At 42.2% G+C, this 12,716-nt stretch overlaps 1 protein-coding gene across 2 annotated transcripts in view; it reads left to right on the top strand.

The window, feature by feature from the left end:
- The window catches only part of ARID5B (AT-rich interaction domain 5B), a 447,066-nt gene that overhangs the window by 324,676 nt on the left and 109,674 nt on the right, over positions 1–12,716 (top strand). The window contains exon 1 of one of the 2 annotated variants that reach the window (XM_075348662.1): positions 6,704–6,821. The exons of the other annotated variant lie outside the window; for it this stretch is intronic. Coding sequence (XP_075204777.1) covers positions 6,818–6,821 — 4 coding nt within the window. The 5' untranslated portion in view covers positions 6,704–6,817. Of the gene's footprint in view, positions 1–6,703; positions 6,822–12,716 lie in introns of those variants that run through there. 2 annotated transcript variants of the gene reach the window in all.

Here is a 12,716-nt window from a genome sequence, read left to right as displayed (position 1 = left end):
GGTCCCCTTCCCCTTTTTCCGTTTGCTTGCTACTTCCCCATACCTAGCGTGACCATGTTATAAATATAGAAACTGAAGAAACTGACCCCAGATGAAGCCGTTGGCGAAACATGTGCCAGATGTTCATTTTTCATTGAACCCTTCTAATACCATTTTGGTCTTTTACTCCCTATTTACATCTTTTTACTCTCAATTTTCTAGGCCTCCCTTTGACTTCTAAACTTTCCTTTAAGCCAAATATGTACATTTTTATATTTGTTTTAGCTGGCCTTGCACTTACATTTTATTTTTAGCATGAACATAATTTATTGATGTACCTGCCTGCAACATTATCTGGTACTTTTCCACTTATGTATTTATTTATGTACAGTATTTATTCACATTTTTACGTCTGTATTTATCAAATGGATTTATTTTTTCTGCCTATTTAGCAGAATATTTCCGCTTCAGGCACCAATTGACTTTGTTCTGTATGATTGTGTATGATCTCTTTTTTTAACCTAAATATATATATATATATATATATATATATATATATAATATATTATATATTATATTTAGGATGTATTATGTATTATATATATATGTAGGATATATTATATTTAGGATGTAATACATATATATATATATATATACAGTATATGTATATATACTCTATATACAGTATATATTTTTATATGCCGTGTGTATATATATATATATATATATATATATATATACTGTGTGCATATATATACGGTATATATATATATATATATATATATATATATATATATATATATATGTGTGTGTGTGTGTATTCCATCCTAAATAAACTTGCACTTTTTGGGTTTTTTTGTGTTCTGCACATTTTGCTTTTTGTACTTTGTGTTATGAATATAAAGGAATGATACTAAGCTATACTTATTGACAATACTTGATAGTAGAAGTGTAACGTTGCTATTTTTTACTTATTTTTCTGAATACGGACATTTAATTTGCTAATTTCTATCTGAGGCTTTTACATACAGTGGATCTTTTCATCACCATAAACTGTTTTATGTTTGATTTCCCATTTCCAGCCTTGTGAAATCTGCTTTTCAGACTAATCAAGTGCTTTCTTCAATTGCATTATCATGCAACGATGCACCAATCCGTAGTCAGTGGACCACATTCCTGCTCATCCACTTTGTGTATAAAAGCCGCATTACGCGCTGAGCATTCATTCGTCTTTACATGTCTGTAATCTCACTTTGAATCATATGCATCATATTAAAACTGAAGACTTGTTATGAGCTATAGATTAAAACATACCCTTAAAAGTAGAACTTCTACCAAACTCAACGTACTCTACAAGCTGGCACAGTGTTCTGGAAGTGTTGTCTATGGGATGTTTACATTTTTGCTCTTTTCACTTCAACCACTAGATACATGCAGTGTGTCCACCCATATCTTGTCCACCCCTATTAACTTGAGAACGGCGGCAGCTATAGGCATAGAAGTGGTGTCTAGGTATAGTAAAGTAGCCATGCACTACGCAATGAAACCACCTATAGCGCCACCTGGTGGACAACAACGGAGTTAGCATTTTTATCTCGAAAACGGAACGAGATAGAGAAAAAAATTGAATTACAAAGTTGTAGGGCAACTAATGGCATATGGCCCACTAACTTGAGAGACAACTTAGGGGCCCCTCTATGCCAAAGTTATCGTGACATTACTGTAGTCTTACATGAAATACCTAATGTATCCAACTACTACAAAGGTCTCATTGAGGATTGATGACATGTGATACCTCAAATATAATAAATGTAAACTGAGTTAATGTGAAAAGGAGCCTCTTATGTTCACTTGGTATTGATTGAAGGAAACATTTTCCTCCTGTCATAGTTTCCTACCTTGTATATTTACACAGTGGTGACATTTAACACTTTATACACAGAATAGTTGGTTCTTTTGTCTGTTTACATGACCTTCTGCAGACTTATAGATATAGATTATTACAGAAGCCACAGCTAACTGAACATACAGGACTACAAAAGCCACAAACTGCTAAACCACACAATAGTGCAACGAGCCGATGCCATACACTGCTATTCACAAGCAAATAAATGAATTACGGTACTTTATACTGATATATACATTAGACATAAATTACACATTATTATTATTATTATTATTATTATTACTATTATATAACACAGTCAAAGCTTTTTATCAATCAATGCACAAAGGCAAATCCAGGATTAAATGTGGAAAAATGGCGGCGACAAAAGACTTTGCCAAGAATTTTGGAATCAATAAAGATAATTTGCAAACTTTTGAACTTTTTTTTTAACCCATGATGTGTAGAATATTTTAGTTTCCGAGTGAAAATGCTCTGTAAGATGGAGCCTATTCTATAGATGTATTATAGACACTAGCACTACATCTTGTAGAGTCGGTCGGAGGCGTAAAGTTCCATGTAATCTGGAAGACAGGTATGGAGGATCCTTACAGTGGGATTATTCAGATTGTTAATAACTAATTCAAGGCAAGGCCATTTACTCCTGTTCCTGACCTGGCCCGTTTTCAGGTTTCTTCATACATGCAATATAAAGAGTTGTAAAATTTATTTTGATATTCAAATAATTTTGCATCTTATTATGGTACTTGGGATCTCATGTCTATGTTATTTTCATACTCTGTTTTGCATTGTTTTGGCAATATCAATGGAAAAATAAAGGGAACGTGGCCGTTTTTCACTTGTTTTAGGTAATTTTTTTCATGACCACAAACGACCACTATACATTTTACAATTAATTCTTCTTTTGTACTAATTATTTTTATGTCTCAGACACAATTTTTCAATAATGGTGGGTTTAGTAACAGCAATTTTGATTGGGCGGTATGGTGGTTTGCACTGTGGCTTTGCAGCGCTGGGGTCCTGGGTTCAAATCCATTGAGAACATCTTTAAGGAGTTTGTATGTTCTCCCCGTGTTTGTGTGGGTTTCCTCCAGGTTCTCCGGTTTCCTCCCACACTCCAAAGACATACAGATAGGGAATTTAGAATTGGAATGTAGATTGTGAACCCCAATAGGTACAGTGATGACAATGTCTATAATTTTTTATTATATTCACATAATGCCGGGCAGCATGGTGGCTCAGTGGTTAGCATGAATTTGCAGCGCTGGGGTTCTGGGTTCAAATCTCACCAAGGACAACATCTGCAAGGAGTTTGTATGTGCTCCCTGTATTTCCGTGGGTTTTCTCCGGGTTCTCCGGTTTCCTCCCACACTTCAAAGACATACTGATAGGGATTTTAGATTGTGAGCTCTAATGGGGAAAGAGTTGCTGATGTATGTAAAGCGTTATGGAATTAATAGCGCTATATAAGCGAAAATATGTATATATATATATATATATATATATATATATATAGACTGTGTCATAAAAGATCTTTGGTCGGTTTGGTCGGGGGTGTTTCCACATTGTAAATAATTTTTTTCTTTTTTTTTACCTGATTTCCCCTGTAACTGTGGCTGGTATATTAGCCCCAGTGACAGAGGAAATATAACTTCCTGGCTATATAGCAGTGATATCTTAAGACCCAACCACTCCTGCTCCCTCTCTATACCAAGCAATTATGTGATTACTGGGTCTGGAGGAGAAAGCACTGTCAGCGATTTCCCATTCTGTATCCACAGTACTTGTTCAGGACTAGATATAGAGCAATAGAGAAAGCAGAGATGTCTAATGAATCATCTCTGTATTCTCTTTAAGATGTCTCCCATAGCAGATCTGCATTTTATTTCTCACCTATATTCGGGATGAGAAAAAACTCAGTTTGCTGCGAGCGGATACACAATTCGGATGAAACTCACCAATGCGAAAATAAAATCGGACGCTACACGGACCATTCTAGTGGCATTTGATTTTTACAGATACTTTACCATTCTGTAGCATAGACCACTGTAAATGGACTTGTAAATTAATGTAGAATAATGGCTGCTGAGAAAAAAAAGGCATTGCATATGGATTTCATATGAATGCTAGCCGAGAAAATAATCGGATACTTGCATGACATATGGTATATTACATCTCTGTTTATAATCCTACATGTGCCCTTCGTTCTGCAACTGATCTAAGACTAACATCCTCCATAATCCGATCCTCCCACTCCTGTCTCCAAGACTTGTGTTCTGCTGCGCCAGCGTTCTGGAATGCACTACCCCAAAAAGTGTGGCTAATATCCAGCCCCCATGTCACATCTCGTTAGGCAGGCCTATCACCTCAACTCACTAACCTAACTCTCCCCTTTTCCATCCTTCTAAATGTTAATCATAATCTGCTCCTTCATACTCATCTGTGTCCACATCATCCATGTACCCAATAGCGCATGGTAATTGCATTAAAGCCTGCTTTACACGTTGCAATTTCGCATACGATTTTGTATGCGATTTGCAACGCCCCAATCGTATGTGCGGCACGTTCAATTTGTTGAACGTGCCGCACATATGAGTAACCCCCCGTCACACGTACTTACCTTCCATACCACCTCGATGTGGGCGGCGAATGTCCACTTCCTGGAGTGGGAGGGACGTTCGGCGTCACATCGACGTCACGCGGCAGCCGGCCAATAGAAGCGGAGGGGCGGAGCTGAGCGGGACGTAAACATCCCGCCCACTCCTTCCTACCGCATTGCTTGCCGGGAGCCGCAGGACGTAGGTAAGATCTGTTCATCGTTCCCGCGGTGTCACACACTGCAATGTGTGCTACCCCGGGTACAATGAACAATCTGACGTGCAATTCTAGAGAAAGGTACGATGTGTATGCGATGAACGTTTTAACGTTCAATCGCAATCGCACATACCTGTCACACACTGCAATGTACCTTACGATGCCGGATGTGCGTCACTTACGACGTGACCCCGCCGACACATTGTAAGATACATTGCACCGTGTAAAGCGGGCTTTAGACTGATACTGGCTGATAAGAAAAAGACTGATGGCACATCCTATCTTTCTAATGTGAACAGGTGCAAAATGAACATGAAACATAGTAACAAATAGGAGACATTTGCACTCTATAGTGCTAAGATATGTGGAACAATGAAGATGGGAATATAGATATGCATTAGTGCTATGAAAAACATGTAAAAATTGAGATACTTGGCACACAAAAATGGACAGTTTTATGTGAGCCCAACAGCCAGTAGCAAGGTGACCTCTTTTTGTTGGGTTCCTGCCTACTCCAATGCCTCTCTTTGGGTTAAAAAAACCCCTCCAATTTATGAAGAATACACATATCTTAGCACTACAGAGTGCAACTGTCTCCTTTTTGTTACTATGATACTGGCTGATGACTGGATCAAACCCCTATAATGATAGCCGGACCATACATATTCAGCACTTTCTACCAATTGCGTCCCCCCATATCACCTTATAAAGTGAAAGGGGTAATTCTCACATAGCGAGATCGCTGCTGAGTCACGTTTTTTGTGACGCAGCAGTGACCTCATTAGCGATCTCGCTGTGTGTGACACTAAGCAGCAACCTGGCCCCTGCTGTGAGATCGCTGCTCATTACACACAGTGCTGGTTCATTTTTTGGATGTTGCTCTCCCACTGTGAAGCACACAGAGAGTAACGATCTGAATGTACAGGGAGTAGGGAGCAGGCTTCTGGCAGCCTGCGGTAAGCTGTAACCAAGGTAAATATCGGGTAACCAAGCAAAGCCCTTTGCTTGGTTACCCAATATTTACCTTGGTTACTAGCGTACGCCGCTCTCAGGCTGCCAGTGCTGGCTCCCTGCTCCCTGCACACGTAGCCGGAGTACACATCGGGTAAGTAAGCAAAGCGGTTTGCTTATTAACCCGATGTGTAATCTGCAGGGAGCCAGCGCTAAGCGGTGTGTGCTGGTAACCAAGGTAAATATCGGGTAACCAAGCGAAGTGCTTTGCTTGGTTACCCGATATTTACCTTAGCTACCAAGCGCAGCATCGCTTCCACGCGTCGCTGCTGGCTGGGGGCTGGTCGCTGGTGAGATCTGCCTGATTGACAGCTCACCAGCGACCATGTAACGACGCACCAGCAATCCTGACCAGGTCAGATCGCTGGTGGGATCACTGGAGTGTCGCTAAAGTGTGACGGTACCCTTAGTTTGTGAGTATAACCCTCACTCCTCCGGTAATTGGTGTACTGTGTTACTTTGTATTGTTTTTATTATTTTTTTATTGCCTTATCATGTTTCTGCCTAATTGTTAAATGCTGCGGAATATGTTGGTGCTATATAAATAGATCTTATTATTATCATGTCACTCGTCATCCTCTCCTGGATGAGAATCTGTCCTTTAATCAGAGTCTCGTGGTGTTCGGAGTCCTCGCACCAAGTCTTCTTCGCTTGTTATCCGAGTGCCAAGTCTCGTACATTCGGTGCCTGCAAACAGTTAACACTTTGGTTTTGTTCCCATGGTGGATTTGTTTTTAGCTTTTTGTGATGTCAGCTGGGATGAAAACTATATAAAGTGCAGAGGCCGCCAAGAGGGCAGAGAGGGAAAAAAAAGAACAATTAAGGCAAAATGTCATAACCTACATTGAAAAGGTGGTGTAGGGCAGCCCCAACCGGCAGCCGGCAAAGTCATTCCACTCCTAGCCACTAATGTAATCTGTGTTTATACGAGTAATGTACTGTAGCTGAGGGGGAGGGGAGTTGTAAGCGCGCAGCAGATCCTCAAAGTGTTCATTTTGTGTTAAGCTCACATCCCACCAAGTCGAGACTTCCAGGGATTAATGGGCAGTCATGCAGTGTAGCCTTCTTGAGAACTGATATAAGTGAGACAGATGCTAGTCGTCCGGAATGGGTAATGCCACTTTTATCTAATGTTTTTTCTTCTTTTTTTTCTTTAAGCTGAATTTGCATGTTTTATGTCTTGTTAGTTTTGGGGCTGCAAACTTTAAGAAGGGGCTTGTTGTGTTCTTGGTGACGTTGCTGTGTGTTTGGAGGCGAGATGCTCGGACAATAGCAACCTCCTTGTGACAATCTGCTTGACGTCTTGAGTTCTTTGATAGGGGGAAAAAAAAAGTCTTTGCCAAAGAAAGATTTTTCTGTGAGTGCCAAATTGCCCGGTATTTGCAGACTGATTAAAATGTAAATGTAACACGTCAAAGAGTGTTCCCAGCCCTCTGTGACAAATGTAAAGTGAAAACAATTAGGAGGGACGATGGATCCGCTGCCGAGTCGGGGCTGACAGCTCCTCGGATTTATTTTTGTTTGTTTTTTTTGTGTTGAATAATATGTACCAAGAGAGTAGAGCGTCCTTTACATCACGGTGCCGTGTCATTCAGCAGCCGGTGATTGATTGAGCTCTCCGATGGTTTTTGCTGCTCCATGGTTACTTGTATTAATATATACCATGTAATGTGATTTGATAGTTTGAGCTCATACAGAGGAATCGTGGAAGGGGAATTGGGAGGTGCACATGGTGCTGTTATCAGCGTTCCTAAAAAAAGTGAAGGGATCATTTGTGATACGTCAGCGTTTGCTGCTTATAAAAATGATGGATAGACTGCGAGTTGGCCGATCACCGCAGGATGACTTGTATGCCTCGTCAATTATTACGTCAATTATTGATGGGCATGTCAATAAGGACAGCGCTCTGCAATATTCTCTGTGTATATTGTGAGGTGGATCGTCACGAGACACAGTGTCTTATTACAGCCAAGAAAAGTAATAATTAACAAAATATAATTATTTCTCAGCAGATTGGGAAAATAATATTTATGCAGAAATTACAGCCAGTTTATTAATTAGTAACAAAATGTAATCCCTCAGTATTATGGAATTCGTTCTTTAGTGAAAATAATTAAAGGGATGGGTGGACGGATGGGTGGATGGATGAATGGATGGTAGATGGGTGGATGGATGGATGGGTGGGTGGATGGATGGATGGATGGATCGATGGATCGATGGATGGGTGGGTGGATAAATGGGTGGATAGATGGATGGATGGATGGGTGGGTGGATGGATGGATGGGTGGATAAATGGGTGGATGGATGGGTGGGTGGATGGGTGGGTGGATGGATGGATGGGTGGGTGGGTGGATGGATGGATGGGTGGGTGGGTGGATAAATGAATGGATTGGTGGATGGATGGATGGATGGATGGGTGGGTGGATAAATGGGTGGATGGATGGATGGATGGATGGATGGATGGATGGGTGGGTGGATGGATGGGTGGGTGGATAAATGGGTGGATAGATGAGTGGGTGGGTGGATGGATGGATGGATGATGGGTGGATGGGTGGGTGGATGGATGGATGGGTGGGTGGATAAATGGGTGGATGGATGGATGGGTGGGTGGATAAATGGATGGATGGATGGGTGGATGGATGGATGGTTAAATGGATGGATGGCTAAATGGGTGGATGGATGGATGGGTGGATGGATAAATGGGTGGGTGGGTGGGTGGGTAAATGGGTGGGTGGGTGGATAAATGGGTGGGTGGATGGATGGGTGGGTGGGTGGATAAATGGGTGGATGGATAGATGGATGGATGGGTGGATGGATAGATGGATGGATGGATGCATGGATGGATGGATGGATGGGTGGCTGGGTGGGTGGATAAATGGCTGGATGGATGGGTGAGTGGATGGATAAATGGGTGGATGGATGGATGGGAGGATGGATGGGTGAGTCGATAAATGGGTGAATGGATGGATGGATGGGTGGATGGATGGCTGGGTGGATGGATAATGTAATACCTCAGTATTATGGAATTCATTCTGTAGTGCAAATAATTAAAGGGATGAGTGGATGGATGATTGGGTAGATGGATGGATAGGTGGATAGATGAGTAGATGAATGGATGGGTGCATGGATGGATGGGTGGATAGATGGATGGATGGTTGGGTGGATAGATGGATGGATGGATGGATGAATGGGTAATGTAATCCCTCAGTATTGTACATAATAGTGAGGGATTACATTACCCATCCATTCATTCTGCAGTCCAGATAATAAAAGGGATGGGTGAATATATGGATGGCTGGGTAGGATGGATAGGTGGATGGATGGGTGGCTAGATGGATGGATAGATGTGTGGGTGGGTGGGTGGATGGATGGATGGATGAATAGGTGGGTGGGTGGGCGGATGAATGGATTGGTGGGTGGATGCATGGATGGATGGTTGAGTATATAGATGGATAGATAGTTGGATGGATGGGTGGATAGATAGATGGATGGACGGACGGATAGATGGATGGATGGATGGATGGATGGATGGGTGGATGGATGAATGGATGGATTGGATGGATGGATGGATGAATGGATGGGTGGGTGGATGCGTGGATGGATGGTTGAGTATATAGATGAATGGATAGTTGGATGGATGGATGGATAGACGGATGGATGGGTGGGTGGATGAATGGGTGGGTGGATGCGTGGATGGATGGTTGAGTATATAGATGGATAGATAGTTGGATGGATGGGTGGATAGATAGATGGATGGACGGACGGATAGATGGATGGATGGATGGGTGGATGGATGAATGGATGGATTGGATGGATGAATGGATGGGTGGGTGGATGCGTGGATGGATGGTTGAGTATATAGATGAATGGATAGTTGGATGGATGGATAGACGGATGGACGGATGGATGGGTGTATGGATGAATGGGTGGGCGGATGCGTGGATGGATGGTTGAGTATATAGATGGATAGATAGTTGGATGGATGGGTGGATAGATAGATGGATGGACGGACGGATGGATAGATGGATGGATGGATGGATGGATGGATGGGTGGATGGATGAATGGATGGATTGGATGGATGGATGAATGGATGGGTGGGTGGATGCGTGGATGGATGGTTGAGTATATAGATGAATGGATAGTTGGATGGATGGATAGACGGATGGACGGATGGATGGGTGGGTGGATGAATGGGTGGGTGGATGCGTGGATGGATGGTTGAATATATAGATGGATGGATAGTTGGATGGATGGATGGATGGATGAATGGGTGGGTGGATGCGTGGATGGATGGTTGAGTATATAGAAGGATGGATAGTTGGACGGACGGATGGATGGATGGATGGATGGATGAATGGGTGGATGGATGCGTGGATGGATGGTTGAGTGGATAGATTGATGGATAGTTGGATGGATGGGTGTATAGATAGATGGATGGATGGATGGGTGGATGGATGGGTGGGTGGATGGATGGATGGATGGACAGACGGATGGACGGACAGATGGACGGACGGACGGATGGATGGATGGATAATGTAATCCCTCAGTATTATGGAATTTATTCCGCAGTGCAAATAATTAAAGGGATGGGTGGGTGAGTGGGTGGATGGGTAGTTGGATGGATTAGTTTGGATGAATGAATGGATGGGTGGATGGGGATGGATAGATGGATGGATGGGGATGGATGGGGATGGATAGATGGATGGATGGATGGATGGATGGATGGGGATGGATGGGGATGGATAGATGGATGGATGGGGATGGATGGGTGGATGGGGATGGATAGATGGATGGATGGGGATGGATGGGTGGATGGATGGATGAATGGATGGATAGACAGATAACGTTTATTGGTAAGTGAGCACACACCACCCATGCTATTGTATGTCATGCTTGGCTTGGCCCCTGTGGTTTTCTTTCACAATGGAAGCAATTTGCATGTAATTATCGTGTTTGCATTGTAAAGACTGATATCACAATGAGTTGTCAATCATCTGTGCCCTGTAAAGACATGGCAGCCATTGTGTTCCTGTCAGGTAATTGCTGATCATTATGGTCCCCAGTGTTTGGGCGCATTAGGCTGCTGTTGCACAGATGCAGGTGACTGCCATTCTTGCAAATGTGGAAATGTCAGTAATGGACCAATTGTTTGTTTTTTTCAGTGTTATGTTGGCACTTGGCTTATTTATACTCTTGTAATTGCTGCTTTGTTTTTCTTGTGCTGTTAATGAATAATGTTTAAGTGAATGGTTATATGATCGCTAAATAATGACGGTTGTATGTGACTTCTTGCCAGGATTATTACTGAGGCAGAGTTCACATATCCAGGAATCATCCGTTAGAACAGGTCCAGCAGTCCGTTAACAAAAAAGTTCCGCAAACAAAACTTTTTAGTCTGTTTTTAAATATTTCAGCCGGATCCGTATTTATTTATTTTTTAACATTGGAGTCTATGGAAAACGGATCCGTTAACAGATTGCTGTTTATCTTCCATTTGGAACTGATCCTGTAAGAAAAAACGGATGCATTACAAATGAGGGAAAAACAGATGGCTACATAGTGATCCATTAACGGATCCGTTTTCCATAGACCCCAATGTTAAAAAACGGATCCTGCAAAAATCAATTTTTTCAAATGTGGACAAGAAAGAAACTTTTCCTCCATTGTTGCTGGATCCGTTCTAACGGATGACTACTGGACACATGAACACAGCCGTATAGAGGAGTGCCTGTGTATAAATATATGGTGACTTGCATAATGGAATGGTCCTGTAAAAGCAATGCAGGCATAGAGATGTGTAAATACTGTATGAGATGGGAAGCTATAGGAGTAATGGCCTCTATAATCTATACCAATAACCGAAGCACATGTCAGGAGGCACTTTCATTTATAACATGATGTATTGTATTAGTACGTATTATATTGGCTGTGACCTAAATTGTATTTGGTTCTTTATTCCTAATTAGTTTATCACAAAGGAGGAGTCATACAGAAATTAGAAGATGGCCATTAATGGGTTAATCCTTCCTTCCAAGATGGTGCACTTCTCACATTCTCACAGCTGGATACAAGGGATGAACATATTATTAGAAATTTAAGATGATGATTGAAGTTTGGGGCTGGTTACAGGTGCCATAAGCAGATTATGGATCACAATAAAATTGAAGTGCTTCAGAAATTAAGAATTTTTTACATAGCGGGGTTTTTGCCAATATACGTCAAGACTCACTGCAAACTCAGGAACATGAAAAGATTGAGTGTCTATACTACATTTTGGGTGAAATTATTTATGGCTGTCCAAAAGAAGCCGTTGAATGTCTCCTACTGACCCATGCCTGTATCTACATACACCTCAATCTTGCATTTTCTATGTCCAAAACACATAATTACTAGTAGCCAAATGATGGCAATTGTCAGACATCACTGGATAGGCCTTAAAGGTAATCTGTCACCATCAGCATCGGACTGGCTACCGGAGGAATTTCCAGTAATACCAGGCCTGGGCGCGGTTACATGCACTGAACTCTGGAGCTGTCACCTGAGCTCCGGAGTGCAGCATGGACTGAACCGCGAGCACCGAGTGATTGATTCCCCGGCGATTGCGGTTCAGTTCATGACAGCTGAAGACAGGCCGGGATGCAATCTGGAGCTCAGGTAACAGTTCCGGAGTGCAGCCCGGCCTGTCTGCAGCTGTCATGAACTGAACCGCAATCGCCGGGGAATCAATCAGTCGGCGCTCACGGTTCAGTCCAGGCTGCACTCCGGAGCTCAGGTGAGAGCTCTAGAGTTCAGTGCAGGTAACCGCAGCCAGGCCTGGTATTACTGGAGATTCCTCCGGTAGGCAGTCCGACGCTGGTCACTATTTTGACCTTTTTAAACTATTAATTTGGGCATATAGGTTATAGAATGTTGAAAAAAGCCATCCCTGTCAGTCTTATATCAGGTGCCTTGTTGTGGAAATCTCATGTTTTAAGACTGTATGTAAATGAGCTCTTCCAGGCTATG

The sequence above is a fragment of the Anomaloglossus baeobatrachus genome, chromosome 5, assembly GCF_048569485.1.
Source record: "Anomaloglossus baeobatrachus isolate aAnoBae1 chromosome 5, aAnoBae1.hap1, whole genome shotgun sequence".
Classification (NCBI taxonomy): Eukaryota; Metazoa; Chordata; class Amphibia; order Anura; family Aromobatidae; genus Anomaloglossus; species Anomaloglossus baeobatrachus.
The sequence above is the reverse complement of the archived record's forward strand: the minus strand, read 5'-3'. Positions and strand labels throughout refer to the sequence as shown.